Source organism: Vipera berus (genome assembly GCF_964194415.1).
Source record: "Vipera berus genome assembly, chromosome: 5".
Classification (NCBI taxonomy): Eukaryota; Metazoa; Chordata; class Lepidosauria; order Squamata; family Viperidae; genus Vipera; species Vipera berus.
The window spans coordinates 72,752,942-72,778,268 of NC_138207.1; the positions used below are offsets into that span (position 1 = coordinate 72,752,942).

Consider the following 25,327-nt stretch of genomic DNA (forward strand, 5'->3'; position numbering starts at 1 on the left):
CTTACAGCGGGGAGGGGGGGGGAGAAGGGAGCCGAGCACAGTAGCGGTTCCTCTGTGAGGTAAGAACCGGCGCGTGCGCAGTGACTCTCGCTCCGCCCTCTCGTCTTTCGCCGTTTGGAGGCCGCGGCCTTGCTTCTCCCCCTTCCCCCCCCCCTCTTTCGCTTCTTCGTTTTCTCTCGCGCTCTCTCTCGCGCGCGCGCGCACGCGCTCTGCCGTTGTCGCCGCTTACCAGGTGTGAGTGGCACCTTTCCTCAGCGGCGTCCTTTTGTCGCCGCGAACGAAGCGTCCGCGCGCTCCGGGTTGTTGTTGTTTTTTTTTTTTTTGGTCCCCTCCCTCCTGGCAGGCTCTGGGCCTTGCTTTCTAGAGCGGTTGCTGGCGCCTGTTTTAGCCGAGCCCCCGGGTTCCCCGTACCCGGGGAGGATGTCGGAACAGACGGGCTTAGCAGTGCCGCAGACCCTGGACAGGTAGGAGAGCAGGAGTAAAGTTGGGGGGGGGGGCGAGTAACGGGTGAGTCGGGATGACCTGCTCAGGTGCGTCAAGGGGCAGAGACACGCGGAGCCGACCGCGAGGGAGGGAAAGCGGCGACCATAGAGATGCAGAAAAGACTGAAACGCCGCTGGAATAAAAGGGCCCCGCAGAGAAATAGAAAGGGCTGCTGTTTAGGGAGGAGGAGGCGAGGAGAGGGAGGAAAAGAGGTCTGTGGGTTGCAATCTTCTTGCGGTTGCGGCATCTTTCAAGAGCAGGAATTAATGACATCTCAAGACATTATTCACCCCTCTCCGCTGAGAGCAGGGGTCTTCAAACTTGGCCCTTTTATGACTTGTGGACTTCAACTCCCAGAATTCCTCAGCCAGCTTTGCTGGCTGAGGAATTCTGGGAGTTGAAGTCCACAAGTCATAAAAGGGCCAAGTTTGAAGACCCCTGGCTGAGAGCGTATACTCCAGTTGAAATTGAGTTGATGTTAATGCGCCGTAAAGAGCTTAAAGTTGTAACATTAATGCCTTTATGATATACCTTTATATATTCTGAATAAATTTATATAATATACTAATAACTGTTTGCCCTCAGTTTAGCTTTTTTTTAAAAAAAAATGTCCCAGAGAGGTGAATAAGAAAGTTAGTGGAATGGAACTGAATTTGGATACTCTATTGCAGGGGTAGGCAACCTCGGCTCTTTTATGACTCGTGGACTTCAACTCCCAGAATTCCTGAGTCAGCTATGCTGACTCAGGAATTCTGGGAGTTGAAGTCCACGAGTCATAAAAGAGCCGAGGTTGCCTACCCCTGCTCTATTGAATAGGAGCCTTCTTTTTGCCATTATCCTTCAGCACTGATTGCCTCAGAGGCTTAATATGATGATATAAGCAAGCAGGATCTTGTTTGTTTTGTGATCACTGCAAAAAAGATTTGGGTTGAAAATTTATACTGCAATTATAGCAATTACAGATTTAGGTTTATTACAGCATAGCTGTAGGCCTGTGCATGAGGTTAGCACAAAGAGATGCAAAACAAATTAATGTTAAGTCAATCTGTGTGGAATTTCTTTACACCAGGTTTAATGAAGGAATCAAAGCTTGTGGTCTATAATTTTAGTACTATAATGGGAAGAGAAGCTACATGCTGAGAAATGGGAACAGTATTATCTGATAGAAAAAGACAGGTTATCCTTATCAGAACTAAAATACTAAGAACCTGATAAGGCTTTCCCCCTCTACACAAATGAATTCAGGTTAGAATGAATTATAAAATGAGATAAATTTTCTATCTAGGATTGATTGCATATACAAAACCTTTGTGCCAGTGAGATTTTGAGGAATCGCACAAAATCAGTATGGTTAGCATAATGCACCAGATGATTGTGTCAATTCTATGAAGTTATATTAGATATCTGGCTCTTCTATTAGTCTATTTAACATGTCATTGCCATGGGGCAAATTTTGTGGTGGCTTCCCCATTTATCTCTAATGTATAAAAAATAATATCTCTTGATCAGAAAGGATATCATTGCAATAGACCAAAGAACTATGATCTTCATGCTTTTGATATTTCATTGCTTCAGAACCTTGTTATTTAGAAATCTCTTCCAGTAGGATCAACTGTAATAGGAAAGAGAATCCTATGTTACAAAGTAATATATAAATTTTACAAAATCTAGGACAATACTTTTGAGGGATTGATGTATAATTGAGAATCAGTGTGATGTAGTCCTGGATTAAAAGTGGGTAGACCCAGGTTCTAGACCTCAGGTATGGGAGATAGCAAGATGACTATGTGTCAGTCACTCTGTGTCGTACTGGGAAATTAAGAAGAACATTTACCTACCCACAGTGCACCAGCATGACTGATTATAGTGCCTAACCTTCAAATCAAGAGTCCTTTTTCCAGCAGTGGATTGATTTGGAATAATAACATTATAACGTGTGGTTTCTGAGTTGATGAACAATCTTTCCATCCTGTGTTGGTGGACCATCACTCATCTCTGTATGGCAGTTTTGATTGTTTTATTTATTTTATTTTATTTTATTTTATTAGATTTATATACTGCCCTTTCCCAAAGGACTCAGGGCGGTTTACAGGGTATATAAAACCAAACCAGTACAAAAGTTAAAAACAATTAAAAAGATTAAATCATCATTAAATTTATCTCTCGGTTTTATTTAAAATATACCATTTAAAATGATGTATAAGTATCATTTTAATATAATATAGACCTTTATAGTAAATGATTGTAAGTAAGTTACATAATTGGATGATGTCAGCAAACCTGAGTCATTTTTAAAAATGAAATTAGTCAAATTCATTGCAGATAAAGCTATTAGTGGCTATTAATTATGTTGACTGTATCAAGATCAAACAGAAATCTCAATATTAGGGAATATGAGCAGAAACATAATTGCGCTCATATTCTATGAACATATCCTATGGACGCTCATGTCCTATGGATAGCTCCTGCTTGGCTACTATGGGAGCAAGATAAATGTTCAGTTGTAAATGTAGTTTAAGGATGGTGTATCATTTTTAATAATAGTAATGTGTGTTTTTTTAAAAAAAAAGTTTTAGCAGGGAAAGGTAAAGTATGTGCAATAACTGCTGAAATCTAAGGCTCTACTCAGATACTGTATTAAATCCTATATTAAATTCAGTGGCTTTTTTACCCTAATGAGCAGGTGTAGCATAGACTAGATTTGGAATTTTTAAAAAATATATTGAAAGCTGTGCCAAATCATTTCTATATTACTTCTACAAAATATATGTGAAAACGGATGTGTAGTTTCTAGTTCATTTTGGTCTTTGATTATAAAAATAAATAACCAAATTATGTTTGTTTTAGAATATGGTTTTTTATGGCAGTATGTTGGGAAAATAAACAATGACATTAAACCAAAAGTAAGTAAACAGAATTGTACAGTTATTTTACAGTTATTTACATTATAGGAGTCTTTTATAGTCAAAATTGGACAAATCACAATAATTTCTTTATAATATAAATTGGCACCATAAACTGCTTGTTAAAGAGAGCATGAATATATAGTAATACTGTGAGGCTTTCAATAATACTGTTTTGCACTTCTAATGTTATTCCCTATTTAAAGTCGTGATAGAAAATGTATAATCTGAAGGTATATTTTTTTACTATTTATTGATAGAAGTATACAAAAATCCTGAAAGTTACATTTCCAGCCATGATGTTGCATTAAATAGTATCAGATATCCTAAAAAACTCTAATTGGACAAGGTTAGATTTTGAGGGGGGAGTGTCTAAATGGCTGTTATTTAATGTGCTGACTTACAATAAGCAATATACCTGTTATTACAATAATTAAAAGATTTGTCACATTCTGAAATATTTAATATTTTGATATGGAACTTTTCCTTCAGGTCTCATGGTTTTGAGTTTGTCACATTCTACTTTACTTTCCAAACAATCACATGAAGTAAATCTAAGGATAAATAGTTGGTTGAAGGTCACCACTTCATTTTGTGACAAATAACGATACGAGATTTCTAGTTTAATATTGTGCCCCATGATTCTCAAGATCTAATAGAATCTAACATTTCTAAATGTGTAGAACTAAATTTTAAAACATGAACCAATATTTAGTCAATTTTATTAATAAGAGCAGTGTCATCACTCTCCAATTCTCCAATTCTGAAAATCTTTCATTTGTCATTCAGATGCTTCATAAGAATTTGTGTCCCATCAGTAGACAAACTAGATCAGTGGTGTCAAACTTGCAACTTCTTGTGATGTGTCGCAACGTATCGTGACTTTTTTGCCATTGCCGGCACCCCTGAACTAGATGAAAACAGCTTCAATTCACACAGTGTCTTTGGGATATAACACATACTATGTTTTTATTATGGTGATTGATATCTTTTTTTCCCATATGACATTCAAGGTGGATAATTTCCATTAATCCTTGAGTCACTTGCAAAAACATAGGACAACACTAGACCCATTTTTGAGCCAATAATCATTCTAATGTTAGGTAGGCTATGTTTGCAGAACAATTTTATGTTACTGTTTTGCATTGATATTGTAATAGCATTATAGTACCATATATGTATGTATACGTGTGCGTGCACACTTACACACTTAAAGTAGTCATGAAGGTCTTGGAAATAATATTTGAATGCTGTGTTGTTTCTCTTCTACAAAGATCAGAATACTGCAGGCATTGGTATTCCCTTTGACATCTTATGAAAATGAAAGGTAGATTTTAAAGAAGCAGGGTAGGAAGTATTGATACTTTTGAAATCTGGTGTTTGGAAAAAAAAGACCTGATAGTATTGTGGAAAGTCATTTTTTTTAAAAAAAAGGATCATGAAACAGCCCAGATTTCTCACTTAAAGCATAAATGACCTGGCTTAAATTATCATACTTTGGATATATTATATGAAGATCTAGGTCTCTGGGCAAATGTTCTGAAGTGCCAGTTTAAGCACCAATCCTCATGGAGAAAATTTATGTGGATGCCAAGAGTTGACACCAACTTGATGGCACATAGCCAATCAAACTATATATGTGTCTTTATTTTTTCCCAACTCAGCAAAACATGGAAGAAATTACACAAAGGGGTTTGGGTCTCTTGTTTGTTTTTCAAAAACAAAACAGGACCAAAGTTAGAAGTCATCTCTCCCCCCCCCCCCAAAAAAAAAAGATAAAACTTGAAAATAGATTAGACTAGATTAGATTAGATCCAGTTGGGAGCGGACCAAAAAAGATCAGAATAAAACCCCATTGTGTCCATATGGGGAATGGCACAGAATGCTGCCAAAAACATACAGGCACATAACAAAATAAAATGCAGACGTGTCCTATGGTCACTATTGGTAAATTAAATAGAAAAGATTCCCAAAAAAATGCTCTGCATATTTTTGCCTTTGCACTTTTTCACCCCAAAGGAATTTTGGGATATTATGTAAAAAGGCTAACTGCCTGAAAACAGAATGTCATGGGATCAAATTTGGTGTGACAGAAGAAGCCAAAAAAAGAAAGATATTAGCCAGAGGTTGTGAAGACAAAACATTACCCAGTGCATTCAGTGGGAGAGGCCATTGGGTGGCATTCAAAAGGTTTCTGACTGCTCTATTGTTGCACTCTTCCTTCCCAGTTATGTGAATTTTAAAAGCTGCATGTTTTCCCTAGAGAAAGTCATAATGTGTAGCAGGTACACATTTGCAGCCACTTCAGCTGCAATTTTATTCTATAAAATTTCTTCCTATAGCAGCAGTATATTAAATGTGCTTTGTCATTCTCTGCTATCAACAGTAAAAATCATTCTTCATCTGTTTCTGTCAATGTTTGCAGAGGCTGAGCAGTACTTTCTAGTATTTTCACAGTATTACATAACAGAGCCAAAAACATACTGACTTCGATTTAGAATTCAGGGCTAGTGGGTTGTATATACTTTTTAATGTGCTTACATTGATGTTAAGATGCTATTTTCAACTGTACATTATTTTGAAAGCTAATTATCACATAACTATTGTACTCCATACAAAGATAATTTTGAAACCCTTTCTTGTTCTTTAAATATGGTAATTATTTTGAAAAATGGACGTACAAGAAAAACTATTCCAAATGCTACGTGGTTTCCATATGTAAACACACAAAATTCAGTTTTTAGAATATGATTATTTTAGATACAGAAGCACATTGCTGTCTGTTCTGAAAAAGAAAATAAATGTTCTAAGCTTTTTACATAACAGGTGAAACAAGACGTTGCTGTCAATAGTATTTAGAATCTTTGTTCACATGTTTATTAAGAGAAGATCACCTTCCCCAAAGCAGGATTAATTTAAGAAGGCATTTTATCTTCACCTTTCTGTGAAGTTACTGGCAAGGTAAATTAATAACCATGATACGTACTTAGGAAGAGTGGCTGATTAGTGTTACTGACAGAGAATGACAAAGCACATTTTAGTTTAGTGCTACTGTAGGAAGCTTTGCAGAATCTTTAATAGAATTGAAATTAAGAACTTAAATTGCTGCTTAACATTGTTCACATAATGGCTTTTCAATTCCAAACATTGAAGTTTACTATCTTATTGATTAAAATATAATTAAATATGTTGAACACGATCTTTTTTAATATCTTCATACTGAACAAAAAAGTGCCTTGTACCAACTGTGCTTCAGTTTAAAGCTTTCATCCTACTCTTAAAACCCAAGATATGTGTTCTAGTGTTTTGAATGTACCCTAAAAATAGTGAAAAGTTTAATTTCAGATATACTGAAATCCTGTCTCATTAAAATGTTGCAACTATTTTTAGATACATTTTTTCTTCCTTACAGTCTAGTTTTATTTTTAGTTAGAACAACTAGGATGTAGAAGACAGTCAAATACAAATGTGTCAGTGTTCAAAATTCACAAAAAATTATAACAGTTGAAAGATTTGAAATTTCTTGCTTTAGTTAACATACATTGAGTGTTTCTGAGGCTTTTGTGTTATGATTTTGTTATTTGCCTATTTTAAAAAGGGAAAAGTAAACTCTTTGTCTTCAAAAGAAAGCTAGTTTGGTGTAGTGATTAAGGCACGAAGTTGGCAACCAGGAGATTGTGACTTCTAGTCCCTCTTTAAGCATGTAAGCCAGTTGAAAGGGTTTGGGTCAATCATTCTCTCTCAGCCCAATCTGTCTGACAGGGTTGCTGGATTGCTGTGGTGGGAAAATAGAGGGAGGAAGGGAGTATTATGTGTGTTCATTGCCTTGAGTTTTTTTTGATAAAATAAGAATAATAAAGTCAAGATAAAAATAAGAAATAAACGTATGTCCAACAATATAGTTTGGATTGTTACATCCTGCATAGAAATGCTATGAACTGTATAAATCTATTCTTTCCTCATCTAGCATAAAAACCAAAGGTATTAATTGTGTTGACATCTCAAAAATGGCTGTTAGACTTGCAAAAAGACTATGTGTATATTCTTGTTTTATCCTAACTAATCACTCACAGGGCTAACAAAATTGTCAGTGTAATCTCATACTAGCTGAAAAGTGTGAGTCTGACTCTTGGATTTCTATAAATCTCTTTCTGTAAAATTTGAACACAAGTAATAGCCAACTTTGTAGCATAGAATACTCTGCCATACTAGAAAATAATACAATTTGTCTTTTACAAACATTGATTGGAAGAAAGAATCATAGACCACTTCTGGAAGTTTATTATCATTCAGTGAAATATCTTTGAGTGATATGTATGTGAAAAAGAATGGAAAAAGTTATCTTTTGTATAATAAGTTTTATTTTGTGTAATAAGCAATAGATATGTTACATAGAATTTTTTAAAATTTGTTTTTTCTAATGCCAATACAATAAACAATATCCAAGATCTTTAAAACATGAAAGATTTGGGAAAGGTATTGTATTTTTCTTTAGAGATGGTAAGGACCACGGGCTGATTTTTAGACTGTTTTGTTTGACATAGCAAACTGTTTCTATTTTAGGTTGCTGTCCTATTCCATGCTAGCTAAAAGTAATGTTTTATTCAGTACAAGAAAATGAAAAATTTGGCAAGAGCTAAGATTCTTATGTCATTGGTTTTATTTAGCTTTCTCCTATATCAATAACAAGATAAATCTTTTGACAGAAAGCAATCCTTTACCATTATAGTATTCGTATTGTGCTGAAGGTTTAAGACTATAAAAGTAATTATACAATTCTTTTGCAATTCATCCATTGTGATGTTGTATATATTATTTAAACTTATTTGAAAAACTTATTTGATAAGTACATATAATGATCCACTGATTTTTTTTATTTTTGCTCTCATTCAAAGGAACATTAACTCTTTTAGTCTGTTGAGTTGCTTCAAGAATATTCCAATATGTGTTTTTCATTCCTTCATTTTATATGAAGTAACCATATGACTTATTAAGCTAAAAAATAATGAATATGTTCTTTTATTCCTTGATTAGAATAATTTATAATTTTTAAAATTATGTTCTTAAATGTATTTTGCATTCCTATTTTGTTTAACATATATTTTTATAATAGCATTTACAGCAGTATTTTGTTTTGTGGGATTATTTTTTTAATTAAATATTTGCATTATGTAGGACATTTTTCATAGTATTTTGGTTAAAATTTTGAGGTCCTGTTATATTTTCCCTCTGTGCAAGAATAAAATAAAGAACTAAAGCTGTATGTAATTATCAGTTATCACTTCCTCTTATAGCTAGAACAAGATATCCATCGTTGAATCCATATCCCTGTATTATGCCCTCCAACCTAAATTTGTCCTTAATACAAATATTAAATCAAAGGTGCTTTTAAAAAATACTATAAATTACTTATTAAATGTATCAAAAAACAGAAATCATGTTGTTTTCCAACAGTTCCAGAAATGAAAGGTGACATATAGACAACTATGACATAGAGCGAGTTATTTTTTTAATTATCTTAAGTTCTTTTTCAGGCTTTTAAAAGAAAAGTGCTTATGTTTATTATGCCTTTTCTGGAACACAAAAGAAGTCCTGTCAAAGCACTTTTACAAGACTTCATTAAATGCATGGAAGCAACGTTATTCTTGTTGCCATCAAATGATTTACTGCAGAATTAGATACACAGTTATTGTATGCTGTGCCCTTAAGTGCTTATGCCAACTTCAAAAAGCACAATAAGATTTCTTGTGATGCGTTTTTTAAAAAGCCTGGATATGTTCCTAATACAATCTTGAGACTAGAGCCAAGCTATTCAGAATTGAAGCCAATGTTTGGCTAGTCATTTTATTTGTTCAGATAGGGTTTAGCTTGGCTCCTCTCATTAATATCAATTGACAATTATTGGTTTAAGAGATGGATGAGCATAATATGTAATCTGCCTCTCACCCAAACATCTATTATTCTTAGAATTTGACAAGGTTAAAGCTGTTACTAAACAGTGGATTTGAGTTTCAGAGCAATTTATGTTAAAATTTAATAAACTTAAATGTATTAAGTTTATTAAATTGAAACTGATAAATTACTCGAAGAATCAGAGATGCTTTCCAGCTGCTTACTTATATTCATCTTACCCAAGTGTCACTGGGTATTCTTTAGTGCCCTATTCAATGTTCTCTACTCAGCATTTCTAGAAGGCAGATGGCATAATATCTTAGATCCTCAGAAGTTATGTCCATGTGCACCAGGCAAGATTTTGCCCCATCTGGTCCTTTCCAATCTTAAACATAAAATCAGGATTTCCACACCATATCCAATTTAGCCTGGAGTGGCAATGCACAACTGAGTATTATTTGTTGTATAGTATTATCCATGTACTAATGATATCTCATCCCAAATCTTTGTTTGACCAATTTCACACAGATGTTAAATAGTATAGAGGGAAGAAGGAAGTCATGTCATATGGTATCTTGCATTGTTGAATCATGGGCTCAACTATTTCTCTTTCACAGTTACTAGTGGGAAATGCCCACTCTGATAAGATTGGAACCATTATAAAACAATATCTTTTAGGGCAGACTTGTCAAACACAAGGCCCGGGGCCCGGATCCAACCCGCGAAGTGGTTTCGTGTGGCCCCCGAAGCCATCCTGGAAACAGTGAGGGAACGGCCCCTGCTGCCTTGGCCCTGGCCCAGAGACCCTCCTTTTGCCAGAGACCCCCAGATCTGTCCCACTCCTTCCCAGGCCCCCATAGGCACCCTTGATGCCAATGATGTAGAGCTGGCCATGCCCACCCAGTAGGCCATATGCACTCCAGCCACGCCCACCCTGGCCACACCCACCTGCCCCCCCAGGGCAACCACAATGCTGATGTGGCCCTCAATGAAATTGAGTTTGACACCCCTGTTTTAGGGGATCCAGGAAGACATTATAGTTGATGGTACTGAATATTGCCAAGAGCTCTAAAAATATAGGAAGATAATATTCTGATGAATGTCATTCCCTAGAGCAATCAATGCTTCATATGTCCTACAGTCTTGTTAAATCAGAAGTCCCCAACCTTTTGGGCACCAGGGACTGGTTCTGTGGAGAGGTTTTTTCGCTGACCGGAGGGGGCGTGGTTTTGTGTGCTGCCTGAATCCCATGGACAGGGCTTTGCTTGTTTGTGCAGACCGGTTGCTGGCATGCTGTGGCTCGGTACTGGTCCAAAGACCAGGGGTTAGGGAATCCCTGTGCTAAATGACTGCATGAAGAGCAACTCAGTCCATTTCCTGGCTACCTTTTCAAACTACAGTTAGTACTTGACTTACAACGAAAAGTGGAACCAGAATCTTCATCGTTGAGCATAGCAATCTAAGTGAAATGCCCATCTGACTGCTTTATTCAATAACCGCAATCCTGGTGCTTCCAGTTGCACTTGTTAAATGATCTCCGGAGTTGTTATGCAGATAGAGAAAAAAGTTGCCTGCCAAGTTCAACTCCCTTCCATGCATGAAAGGGAATTCTGCTCAAAGTCTGCAGGAACAGACACCAGATCTTTGCGATTAAACCTCCATTTCTGCAGCCTGCCAGAGGAGTTCCCCTTTCCTCAGCAAGCAACTCTCTTGCTCTCAAAAGGCTGCCTGCAGGAGGGACAGAATCTCAGTTCCATGTAGACCTGAGATTCCCTCCCAGTTGAAATTTTCTCCCAGGAGCCAGCTGTTGCTTTCAAAAAGCTGCCAGGTTGGAATCTCACCTTCATGGCAGGTGCCATCAGCTTGCAACCTTTCCTGCTGGCTTCCCCATTGACCTTCTGGGAAAGTGAGCACAGAAGACTGCAAATGGCATTGCAGGGTGCTTAGAACCAGTTGAAAGTGTGAACAGGTTGCCATATACTCAGATTGTGGTCATGTTACATGGGGTTGGTAGTGCAATGTTTTGTGAAGTGCTTTATGGGTCGCAAAGCACCCATTCCATACTCACAGTAATCTCATAGCATTGTTAAACGGTCTTAAGCCAAGGATTACCTGTATGGCCATTAATTTACAGTCAGGAAGGGAGTCAGTGGCAGATACTGAAAAAAGTATTTGCAGGCAATACTGTTGCATTACTTTTGTTGAACTATTATTTATTTTTTATTTACTGTAGAATTTATATGACTACCCACTTACTTTCAGTGACTTGAAGTGGCTTACAAATAATAAAAAACCCAATATAAAAGGGTAAAAACAAAAACCCTCCATTCTCACCCCTCCCTGCAACAACATGCAATCAAACAAGCCACTTGATGGGATCCATCCCATTCTGGTCTATTGGCAAAACTAGGTCTTCAGGGTCTTGCGAAAGAGTGTCAAAGTGGGAGCAGTCTAATCTTTACATTGATGATGTTCCAAAGGGAGGGTAACACCATTGAGAAGGAAAGAAGACTTACAACATTCCCTGCCTCTCTGGTGGGTCAGGTGGATGTAACCTGAATGTTATAAACATCACAGTCCATAACATCAGTGAAGAGCCACTCATCCTGTAGTACAGGGGTCTTCAGACTTGGCCCATTTAAGACTTGTGGACTTCAACTCCCAGAATTCTTCAGCCAGCGTGCCTGGCTGAGGAATTCTGGGAATTGAAGTCCACAAGTCTTAAATGGGCCAAGTTTGAAGAACCTTGCTGTAGTAGATTGATTCTGCCAAAGAAGAAGTAATAGTCGATGAAGGTTCTTGTTGGAACTTTCCAAATACTATTCAAATATGATCCTTTTGTTTGAAATTTTTATTGTGTTCTTTGACAAATAAAACATTAAAAATGCTTCTAGGTTAAACTTTGATTGGTGGCTTTTTTAAAGAAGAAAGTGTAGAGGCGAATGAGGATATTTTGCTCTTGTTTGTAATTGTAACAAAGACAAGACTTGTGTTTGAATTACAGGAGTTGCTGGGTTTGTTTTGCTACTGATGAGGATGACAGAACAGCAGAATGGGTGAGACCATGCAGATGTAGAGGCTCTACAAAATGGGTTCACCAAACATGTCTGCAGCGTTGGGTGGATGAAAAACAAAGAGGGAACAGTACAGCTCGAGTTGCCTGTCCACAGTGCAATGCAGAATACTTGATAGTATTTCCAAAGCTAGGTAAGACACACATATTGAGTGAAACAGGTTTGTCTTCCAAGATTTTAACTGTGAGTCTCCTATATTTGAAAATTTGGATATGGTGTGGGAAGGTTTAGGTTTTCCATTAACACTTAAATCTTTTTTTAGCCTACATGAGAACATCAGTGTGGTTTATGACATCAGGGAAGAATGATTATTAGACAATAAGTAATAAAGTAGATATGGTATAAACGTCTAAAGTATAGAAGTTCAGAGATAGCGATATCTGTTTCTAGTCCATATCAGTATTATATGTGTTTGCTTATAAATCATTTTGCTTGCTTAATATGCAATTATACTGAAGAAAAAAATCACACAGAAATCTGCCAATTTTAATACATGTAAAATTATTATGGTTGGTCACACTGTTAGCCAGATATTTAGACTGGATTTGGTATTTTTATTCACCCCTCGAATATTTCCCCAAGATCTGGGATAGGCAGATATTGTTGTTTGATAGTGTAAAAGGTATAGTTGCAGGATGTAAGCTGTTCCAAGTAGAACTGCCTTTTGCAATTTACTTCATTATCATTATTATCCCAAATTAATCCATCCCAAATCAACCCATTGCAGGAAGTTCTCTTCATTAAAGGTTATGCATAATAATTTATTAGACTTGTCACCTGCAAGTTGGTAGGTAGTTTTCTTTTAACTTTCCAATTTAGGGTTAAAAACAATAACTGGCTCAGATCACAGCCAGCTTCCATGTCTAAGGAATACTACAAAATAAAAAATAAATGAGCTCTATTTTGCACATTAAGGCAAGTTGTATGTTAGATTGGTTTACTCAAAATGCAACTGAATAAAATGCTGAGGTTTTCTACAGAAAAGTCAGACTGCAAAAAATACACACATTATATGACCAATCCATTTTCATACAGTCTTTACTTTTTAAAACCAGTACATTTATATCTTTACCTATAGTACATAGCATAGTACATAGCCTTCATGGAGCGGTGGGCTAATGCCTCCTTAAGTAACACCTCCTTAAGTAACACCAGCTGCCTGCAATTAGTGCAGGTTCGAGTCCCACCAGGCTCAAGGTTGACTCAGCCTTCCATCCTTCTGAGGTAGGTAAAATGAGGACCCAGATTGTTGGGGGCAATAAGCTGACTTTGTAAAAATGCCGCTTGGGGGGGGCGAAAGCCCTAATAAGCAGGCATATACATAGAATGAAGGCTATTGCTAAGCACATTGATTTGTGCTTCTTAGATTGTAAGCCGCCCTGAGTCTTCGGAGAAGGGTGGGATATAAATGGGATAAATGGGATTTCTAAATTGTATTGCCTTAAATAAAACCTATTCTAAATATATTTTATAGCACAGGTGTCAAACTCGATTGCATCACATGATGTAGCATGAAGTATTGTGACTTTTTTTACCTTTGTGGAGCAGGGGTGGGCATGGCCTGCGCGTGGCGCATCCAGCCCACAGGCTGCCAGTTTGACACCCCTGTTTTATAGTGACCCATTCAACTTAATAAAAAGGCTAGAGCTATTTCTCTCATTTTTGGATTAAATCGTTTAAGAACGTGTGTTACAGATATACTTAGAAAGGCACAATAATAGATTAGACATCTGAATATATTATATTTCTACAGAAAGAAATAAACAATTTTATACAATTATAAAATTTACTAATAAAACATAATTTTCATTTGCCAGTTGCTCCTCTGCTGTATACTCTGATTTTTGCTACAGACCCTCATTTCTTCTTTACGTTATAGGTCCAGTTGTTTATGTCTTGGACTTAGCAGATCGTCTTATCTCAAAAGCCTGTCCATTTGCTGCAGCTGGAATAATGGTGGGCTCTATCTACTGGACAGCTGTCACTTATGGAGCTGTAACAGTGATGCAGGTTGAGATAATGTTTTTAATGTTAAATTACTGTAATTGGGCTGGAAACTGGAGATTTGCTGAAGAAGCCCTTCAGGGTGGATAGGAAAGAGAATTCTAAGGATTGGAAAACCCAATTTACTACACCTAGATCCAGATTATGTTTACTTCATCCATGTGGGGTTTTGTTCCTTTTTAGCTGCCTTATATTTGACATTATGATTCTACAGGTAGTCTTCAATTTACAATTGGTCAAGTAACAATCATTCAAAATATTGACAGGCCTGAAATGTGTTTTTTGGTTCATAAAGCACTTCTGGCCATTATAAAACATCATGCCACACACTATCTTCCCACAGTTACATGACTGTATTTTGGGCACTTTGCAGTTGGCTCATCTTTACAACCAATTGCAACATCCCACAGATAAATGAATGCATTTTGTAATATTTTTTGCCAGTTTCAAGCAAAAAACATGCATTCAGAAGAATGGTTTCACAATTATATATTGCTTATCAACCATAATGTTTTGCTTAATGACTGCCACAAAAAATGATGTAAAATTGGGTCTGGTCATGTGAATGCCTCAACTTAAATGCAGTGACTTATGAACCAGAAATCCAGTCCCATAAGTTGAGTACTACCTGTATTACTTTGATTTCTTCAGCAACTGGTAAAGACATTTGTGACAATGGAAGTGGCAAAGTCTCACTGCTCTTGACTGATCTCAAAAAAAAAGTTCATTTCTGGATATGAGACCACCTACAGAAATAAGAGACCACCATAAATACATTTGAGAGCCATTCCATTGTATGGCCCTCTAAAAAGCAATAGTAAAAGAAGGCAATGTCAAACTTCTCTATACTGTTGTTAAGAAACAACATGGACATGTTCGTGTGGTTACTAGGAGTCAAGCTTGACATAGGGAAATTTTATATTACCGTATATGAAGGCTTTGTAATTCAGGTTTATTAAACGTGAAGGCATTTGTAATTAGAGATTCCAAGCAAATACAATCCGGCCTCTTCACATAGCTAATGTCCTTAAAATTTTCCTACTAAGAGCAGAACTCTACAACTAAAACAGATTCAGACTTATTGAGCATTTTCCATTTTTAATGCCTTAAATACTTATCTAGATGGACAAGATTCAGATACCAGGCTGGTTATCACAGGGTATATTTTGGTTGACAAATCTAGCACTGGTGTATATTTTTGTCACTTTTAATTTATTTTGTTATTCACTTTCTCTTTACCCTTTGTGTTAGTTTGTATATTAATGTTTGATGTTGAAATCTAATAAAGATACTATTTAAAAAAAGATTTTTATGATTCCAACATAACTTATTAAGATCATGTTGCAATAGATTTGAAAATTATATCAAAAGAAATAATTTACAAATAATAAAAATAGATATTAGTCTTAAATGGTGTTAAATTTTATCCAACCATCAGTTTCCAGTTTTTCTTTTCCTAGTCTCTTACTAGCTATGGTCATTTTCTCTGTAGAGGAAAGGCTTCCTGTCCCAGTACAGTAGTGTAGTATAATGCTTCTTAAATTCCCTGGAAGTGATTTGGTATTTTCCAGCTCTTCTGCAATATTTTCTAAATAGATTTGTTCAGCTTAGACTTCAGGTCCTGCACGGTAGCGACTGGCCGCGGGCTTGCGGACCGCTGCACCTCGCAGCTAATTTTCATCCTGCCTGGAGACCCTAATAGGCCCAAGCCACCCCAGAGAGTCGGCAAAAAAAGAAGTGTGCCCCGGCAACTCTGGAATGACGGCGGTCATTCCGTTCATCTTGGGGAAAGCCTTCTAACCTGACAGGAGAAAGGCTGTATTTTACCAATCAACCCAAGCTACTTGCAACCGAAGTCCAAAAGAACTAACCAGCACAACAGTAAACAGTGTGCTTGAAACTGGGTGAGGAATCTGATTTTCCCTTTTCTATTCTACACTTAATTTTCTGGAAAAGATCCCCAAGAAGCAAAATACTCCGAAAGTGAAGGAGGGGGACTTCTGCCACCCCACCCTTATACTAACAGAAGCGGCGAATTAAAATTTCCATGAAGGATCCAAATATATGGTAGTGAAATAAATTTATAAACTTGAAAGCTAAAATTTAATTTCCAACAAGTTTAAAATGCTTCAATGGTTAAGACTCTCATTTTAAAGATCATTGTTCATATTGAAAACTAAATAGATGCTGACACCTAGTGGTGGATGAAGATTATGACAGCTATGATTCCATAGAGAACTTGCCAAAACCTGGCAAAAGCTAATCTGTGTTTGTAACCTTCAAAGCTTTAATAACAAAGAACAGCTGTGACCAAAAAATAAAAATAAAATAACCTGGGCTACAGACAAAGAGAGAATTATAAACTTTAGGGTAAAAAATCTTTTTTGAACTCTTTGGATTAACCGGGACTCTAAAGCTATTTGCAGATAAGAAGGAAAACTTCAACTTTTGGCCTTCATGGATCAGACATGTAGACAGAACACACCAAGAAAATATAAATACCTCTCAGGAGGAGATATATAGTATACTGCAATTAATTCAAATAACACTAAGGTCAAATCACAAAGAAATCCAAAATAAATTTGAAAATATAAATCAATCTATTTCTAAGTTAACTCTACAACAAAAAAACTTCCAGGAAATAACAGAGAAGGAGCAGACAAAACAAATAAGTGGACATAAAATTGAAAATAGAGACTTAAAGATGATTTAATCCTAGTGGAAATTTTTTTACAAGAAATGGAAAAAACAACTCATCCCTTAAGACTACAAAATAAATCTGAGGACAAAAAACCAGATTGGATAAAATGGAATGTAGAGATGTTGAAAACATCAGAGAGAAAGGAAGTGATAAGAAAAGCAAGGAGAAAAAGAAAAAAGATTTTCAAGAAACATGGAAAGACAAGCCTCATATAAAGACTTTATTCAATTTACTTCTTATACCTACAGCAACAGTCATGAACATATGGAAAAACTTTTTGATTCAGCAAAACACATTGATCAAGGAAGATACTGGTCAAAGGAAAATGATTAAAGTGAAAATTAAGAAGATAGATGATGGGATCTACCAGAGAGAATAGAAAAGATTTTGAATACATAGGTCATTCTAAGAGGGATGAATTCCTTAAATAATACTGTATGTTTTCTTTTCCTTTTTTATTTTATTTCTTGATATAAGCAATATAATATTGTTGAAATGGCTTAGATGAAGGAAATGTTTTAGATAATTAAATGTGTTTGAATTTAGGGAAATTATAATGTATAAAAAAGAAAAAATGTTTTGAATAGGAGTAAAAGGATTAGATGACTAGACACATTAAATGGAATATTTAAAGATTAAATATATTAAATAGAAATTTTGGGAATGAATATATATTAGCTTAGGAGGAATATATATTTTAAGTAGTATTTTACTTTTTATGTTTCTTTACTCTTGCTCTCTTTTCCTTTTGTTTACTGTTTTTACCTAAGAAATGTAAAAGTTTTGAGATGGTTTATATGGGAAAAATGGATTTAAATCTTTAAATGTAATTAACTGTTGAGAAAATCTTAACCAGCAAGAATACTTTGAACTTTACAGGAGAAACAAATCTTATAATAAGGACTGTAATAGGATATAAGATGAGGCAACCAGAATGATTACATAGAAAAGAAATATTATATTGATGTGATTATTATTTCTAGGAATATTGGAAAAAATCATATGTAACTGTTATTTATCAGAATAATAACTGTATTCAAGATTTGCAAAAAAGACATTTTGGGGAAAAGGGGAAATCAACTAAATGTAATATGTGGATTATGGATTATAGAAACCAATTGTTAATGATTTTTCTTTACAAATGTAAACCTTAGGGAGCACCTGCTGCCGGCATCAACTTCCCTCCGCCCCGTGCGTTCCCACAGAGAGGGCCTCCTCAGGGTGCCACCGATCAGAGAATGTCGTTTGGTGGCCCCCAGGGGGAGGTCCTTCTCTGTGGGTGCCCCGGAGTTATGGAATCGGTTGCCGGTCGAGCTCCGGACGGCGCCCGACCTTTGCTCCTTCCGATGCGATCTGAAAAGCCTTGGTGGAGCAGTGGGCTAATGAGCCTTGGTGGAGCAGTGGGCTAATGCCTCCTTAAGTAACACCAGCTGCCTGGAATTAGTGCAGGTTCGAGTCCCACCAGGCTCAAGGTTGACTCAGCCTTCCATCCTTCCGAGGTAGGTAAAATGAGGACCCAGATTGTTGGGGGCAATAAGCTGACTTTGTAATAATGCCGCTTGGGGTGTGTGTGAAAGCCCTAATAAGCAGGCATATACATAGAATGAAGGCTACTGCTAAGCTTGTAAGCCGCCCTGAGTCTTCGGAGAAGGGCGGGATATAAATGGAATTTTAAAAAAAATAAAAAAAAACGCATTTATTTGAACAAGCCGGCTTGGCCTGATGGGGGATGGGTTGGGTTTTTATTGTTCTTAATATTTGTATTTACTGTTTTTAGCTTGGGCATTATGTTTAATTCCTTTTAACTTTTGTATTTTTGTATTTTTATACATTTGCCCTGTTCACCGCCCTGAGTCCTTCGGGAGAAGGGCGGTATATAAATAAAATTATTATTATTATTATTATTAAACCCAGCAAACACACTGTTTACCAACTGTTAAATGATTTATGTTTTAAAAAATCAATAAAATATATGGGGAAAAAAGATTTGTTCAGCTTAAAATATTGTTCTTGCATAATTGAAAAGGGCTGAATCGGGTTAATAACACACTTGATAAAGATTCTGTGAGTAATCCTTTATAAAATGATTATCTGTTAACAAAAATGCTTGTAATAGTAATGTAGTAATGTGTAGTTTTGTTTTGGTAGGTTGTGGGTCATAAAGAGGGCCTTGATGTCATGGAGAGAGCAGATCCATTATTCCTTTTAATTGGACTTCCCACCATCCCAGTTATGCTTATATTAGGAAAGATGATCCGCTGGGAAGACTATGTGCTTAGATTGTGGCGAAAGTACTCTAACAAACTGCAGATTCTGAACAGCATATTTCCAGGTAATGCTACAAAATTTTAGTATCTAGGCTAGGCTTGGTTTCAGCAAGAAAGAATGAAATAGTATACCACATTTCTCCTACCTTAAGGAAAAGCCTGTCTAGCACATTTTTTGCTGATTCTGGTTGAATTCTATCTCAATTGACAAGGTATGATGAAACAAAATCAAAATATAAAAAGCAAACTTATTTTATATAGCATTATTAAAAATCATAGATTGTTTAATGGAATTTAGTGCAAAAAATGTATTGTGCAGAATTCTGAATGTGAAGAAAATTAAAATACTGCATTGAAAAGTTTGTTGCATAGAAATGTGTAATGTATATATCCTAATATTTAGCTAACAATGGCATTTTTCTTCAGGGATTGGATGTCCTGTTCCTCGTATTCCAGCTGAGGCTAACCCTTTAGCAGATCATGTCTCCGCTACTCGTATCCTGTGTGGAGCTCTTGTCTTTCCCACAATTGCCACAATAGTGGGAAAATTGATGTTCAGCAGTGTTAATTCTAATCTTCAAAGAACAATTTTGGTAAGATGAAGTTTCTTTGTAGAAGTAAACCTGCAAGATTATAGAAACATTTCTAACCATTTGTCATCTCTTTACATAAATGTTTTTATATTCCTTCTGCTAAATAACATTCTGTATAATAAATATCTAAATTCTCATTTTAAAACATTAAAGAACTGTATGTAACTATTAAATATACATTCCAAGTCATAGAAATCATGTAGAGGTTGTGTCAACTTTTGTTCATTTAGAATTCTTCTGAAATATACCATTTAACGAGGGTCGCCTAAATTTTGCATACAAGTATAATCAGTGCTTTTTTTGTAAAAGAAAAAGGTGCCGGAACTCACACATGTCATACAACCCACCTTCCCTACCCTACAAGGTTCCATCCAAAAAAGGTGCCGGAACTCCGTTCTGAGCGTTCTATGAGAAAAAAAGCCCTGAGTATAATAGGCTGGGTTCACATAGCTTTAAATCATTTAATAAAACACAATTGCTATTTCACAAACACTCTAGCTGGTTTAAATAGCTGGTTTCCTATTCCTATGAAATATAATCTTACCTTTGTAGTTTTTGTGCATCCACCGTATAGTATTTTGAGATATAATCTGTTGTGCAAGATATACCCATGTGTCATACCAGGATTTCCTCATGTTAAAAAGTGCCCTTTCACAAGACTAATCAATAATTTCATAAGTCCATACTGAAACTTTTTAAAGTCTCAGACTTCCCTTATTCAGAGCTGATTTTCAGTCATACCTAGAAGTCCTGTAATTGTGTAATGACATGATTTATTGCAGGAATGAAGGATTTTTCAGACCATGCATTTGATATGGTCCAGAGGTCTTCCATCAAAGTTCTTTCCCAGCAATTGAACTTACCTGTCCCCACACCTCTGTTACGTTCAGTGAGCAAGAAGAGGCTGGCAGTTCCCTAATCCAGATGCAGGAGGTGGCTAGTAATGACTACATTCTTGTGCAATGGCAGATGAACACAAGTGATTCTTAACTGATTTTGATAATGGCTTTTGTGTTGCAATTTTAATTTTTGAGAGAGTTTTACTTGGATGTTATTGGTAGCTGTTTTAGATTATATAGGGATATGTACTTGTAAGCTGTAGGGTGAATAAATATGGGGTAGATATTTTGTAAATAAGATGGAGGGGGTAAAAATAAGTATCCAGGTTTCCAAATCCACCTTATTTAACGTGCTGATGTTATTGGATAGGGAACCCTAGCTCCTTGTACTGGATCATGGTTTCCCAACGTTAGCGATTTCAGGTATATGGACAATTACTCAGAATTCTGGAAGTTGAGTTCCACTGTCCCTCAATTTGCCAAAATTGGGAAACACTCAACTAGATCCAGTTCCTTACTCCTAGTTCATTGTTTCAACTAAACAATAGATAGGAAAGACAGTTTAGACAGTTTGACATCTAGAACTAAGGCTGAGATTCACAGGTAGTGTCTTCTGGTTCATAGTGGCTGTAACTATGTGTCCTCAAGATTCAAAATACTTTATACAAATGCGTAAATTTACAACAGCTTTTACGCTGCTTCTTATCACTTAAGTCACAGTATTCAAAAGTTATTCTTTTACATAATTGCTTTTCATCAGTGAATTAATCAAGGCTGAATTGAAGCTAGCTAACTGTGGATATCAAGGTTACATGAGTTAATTAGAAATATGACATCCAAATGTTATGTAAGGTAATTAAAATTTTATTACTACTGAAAAGGGGGAGCTTTAAATGCAAGTATATACTATAAGAGAATTGGGAATGAAATATGTTACTGAAAACATGGCAAATAAGGAACAAATGGATATTTCATCCTGTCTGTTCAACGAAGCCTCAGTCCATCAGTTAAAGAATGTATGAGAAAGAAATTTGGGTAACACATGTAGAACTTAAGTACAGACTAATAAATTAAGAACACAGGTTTTTTTATTTGGTTTCCAGAATTCTGTGATCTAATCCCTTCCTGTCATTAAACCTTATAGATTAGACTGAATCTTGCTTCCATGGTGCTGTTAGTAGCTTGACACACATGGAATTTGATGATATGATATGGAGAGATGCAACACTTGCCACTGAGAAACAGGGAGGACAACTGCTGAAGAATTTTGTCAAAAACCTAACCCAAAATTTTAATTTAATTTTTAATTTTATTAAATTTATATACTGCCCTTTCCCGAAGGACTCAGGGCGGTTTACAGGGTATTTAAAATCAAACAGTACAAAATACAAAAGTTAAAAAAACAATTAAAAAAAGATTAAATTATCCCTTAACTAAAAACCTCAGTTAAAAATTCTCAGCCTGGGCCGGAGAGCTCAAAGAGCCAGGTCTTCAGGTCCCGACGGAATGAACGAAGGTCAGGGGCGGTCCTAAGCTCCACGGGCAGCTGGTTCCAGAGGGCAGGCGCACCCACAGAGAAGGCCCTCCCCCTGGGTGTTACCCGCCGGCAATCTTTTACTGGCGGCACCCTGAGAAGACCCTCCCTGTGCGAGCGCACTGGACGAAGGGAGTTTGATCCTGGCAGATGGGATTAAAATGAATTGTATCATTGAGAAGGCAACAAAGGAAAGAATTAGCTGATCCCTTTGAAGGGCAAGCAGTGACAGAGCTTTTGGGGTATAAAATCTGAGATTAGTGGGGAGACAAGGCCCTGGATAGCATAGAAGGTAAGTGCAGGAAGATTGGACTGAATCCAAGATTAAGGCAAAAAGCCAATGTTTAGATTTAAGGTTGACTATTGAGTGTTTAGAAAACTAATTTATTTATTATTTATTTATTTATTATTTGGATTTATATACCGCCCCTCTCCCAAGGGACTCGGGGCGGTGTACAGGGCAATTAAACACTATGAACAACACATAATATACAAAAATTAAAATGAAATTAAACCAATAGCCCTAAACAATAAAACACATTCAAAAATTTAAAATTTTTAAAATTTAAGATCTAAAATCCCAGTCCCTCAGTCCAGGCCGGCAAGTTCAAATAGCCAAGTCTTCAGGTCGCGGCGGAAGGAGGGAAGGTCGGGAGCCATCCGGAGCTCAACAGGGAGCTGATTCCAGAGGGCAGGCGCGCCCACAGAGAATTTGGGAGCAGAGTATTACAAACAGATCAAAATGGAAGAGATGACATTTGACAGAGGATGAAGGTATTCAATAAACGGATGAGGTGACAAGGACAAGGACACCTCCCTCCCATTGAATGAATTAAGAAAACCCAACCAAAATAATGTGTAAAATCAGCATGAAATATTTTTTATAAAAGAAACATTTCAGAATAACATAACAGGGAATAGCATGTCTCCAGTATTTATATAAAATTGCTTTAATTAACCTAACCTCAAGGCACATTACAAATGTGTATAAAAAGCCACATTAAAAAAAGATATTGAATTTCTCTGATAGGCTTTGAATAATTGTTCCCTTTTATTTTTAGGGTGGAATTGCTTTTGTTGCTATAAAAGGAGCTTTCAAAGTCTACTTCAAACAGCAGCAATATTTGCGACAAGCTCATCGGAAAATTTTAAACTACCCTGAGCAAGAAGGTGCATAAATGACGACCAGTATGCCTGTCAGACTCTTACAATCTCATTTCCTATATTCTGCAACAATTAGCTACAGGAGAAGAGATTGGATGAGATGCTGCTGCATTTTGTATCTCTCCCCTTTCCACATAGACTAATAAAAGACTATATAATGTACAGGTGAATTCTACTTAGTTGTTAAGCTTAAGAATGTAATTTGTTTTTCTTTGTGGCAGGAGATAACTGAATCCATTTCCTGTGGGGATATATTGCCTTTTGGGGGTGTTTTCTGAAACAGCCAAACATGAAGTTAATAAATTATGTGCAGACTGTATTGAAATATCTTTTTATGCTCACTGCAGTAAATTCATAATTCTTTGCTAGTCAACAGCTACCTGTTGAAATAGCCAACATGTCTAGAATGTTAAAAACTGAAGATGCCTGTTCTTAATAAGCACTTGGAATATTAATGTATGTTTTTTTTATTTAAAAGTTTCATCCAATGGTTTACCTTTCGTCCTTCCATTGTAAGTTGTACTACATATAATTGACTCTTATTTGCCTGCTGTGAAATGAAAAAAGTGAATAATAATCTGCTTGTAACCAAGTTGCAATATCGGAGTTATTGCTTTGTACCAATGTACTATGGAATCCCAGTCAAATTATGGATATTACTAGTTCAAGATAAATATAAAAGTAAGATTCAAAACCAGTACTGATAACATGCAGTTATATATGTAGAAGTATTCTGCCTATACTTCCAAAAGTATTCAGGAAATTATAAACATAATACAAATTGTATTTACTAGTAGGGCTTTTTTAAATAGAAGGTTTTTTTAAATATTTTACTCCTATGACATCTGGCACTTTACTGCTTTTGTTTTGAGAATACATTTTCTAAGTGTCTTTGATTTTGATGGAACCTCCCAGCAAATACTTGGAGTATTGGTACTACATATGCACAGAGAGAAGCCCTATTCTAGTAAACAAAATGGGTTTTTAGAACATAAGAGTTGAGATTTAGGAATGATACTTGAGCAACCTTTTTCTCGACAAAAGAAGTGTGAAATCATATTTATCTATGTAAACATTTCCTGGGTTTACTGGTGGCATTTGTGTCAACAGTATTGGAGAATTAGATAATGCTAGATTCAACAGTGTAAGATAGGAACTTATTCTTTTTAAGAATTGGTAAATAGTTCATCAGCAATTAAACAGACAAAATGGGCTTCATGTTGGTTTGCAATAATGTATGTTAACAAAGTACGATTTTCTGAAGTGAACATTATTTTAACTATAGAAATGTAATATTTTAAAAATGTATAAAATGTATATTATGCCAACTAGTATTCCACTATTAAAGTATGTGAAGAAATATAACGTATAGAATACTAGCTGTATCTTCTAACTACTGAGAAGAATTACAAGTTTAAATTCAGTTGGACTCTGGAATTACAATGAGAGAGAGAGATGTATTTGCAAACTGCTGGATTTCTTCAAGGATCTTCAGTGCTATAAATACTTTGTAAAATTCTTTTGAGGAAAAGTCTTGTGAGTGTTATTTCTGGTATATGCACTAGCCCTTTGTTACCTGCTGGATTTTTAAAAAAACAAATAACATACTCTCATAATATCACCTGGTGCAGTGTGTGAATTTGAAATTTGTTCTGTGGTTAAACTTCAGAAACTAGTCTGTATCTTCTGATTCAATTGTACTGTGAATAATGTGGAATTATTTTTAATTCAATAGCAAAACCATTATCTCTGTTGTGCTGTTTAATGTTTCTGTTGGTACAACTTGTGATCACATATTGGATTAGATTGAATAAATTTTTTACATTTAAGTGTATGGTGTTTGAAGGTAAATAAAACAGAAAAGTTGATTACA

The 25,327-nt window shown here is 35.9% G+C and overlaps 1 protein-coding gene across 1 annotated transcript; it reads left to right on the plus strand.

Moving 5' to 3' along the window:
- The first annotated feature begins 241 nt into the window (after positions 1 to 241).
- On the plus strand, positions 242 to 25,327 carry MARCHF5 (membrane associated ring-CH-type finger 5). The gene is made up of 6 exons (XM_081328894.1): positions 242 to 464; positions 12,283 to 12,485; positions 14,232 to 14,362; positions 19,206 to 19,389; positions 19,751 to 19,917; positions 23,352 to 25,327. Exons 1-6 carry the CDS (start codon positions 421 to 423, stop codon positions 23,466 to 23,468), a joined length of 846 nt encoding a protein of 281 aa, XP_081185020.1. The 5' UTR covers positions 242 to 420; the 3' UTR covers positions 23,469 to 25,327.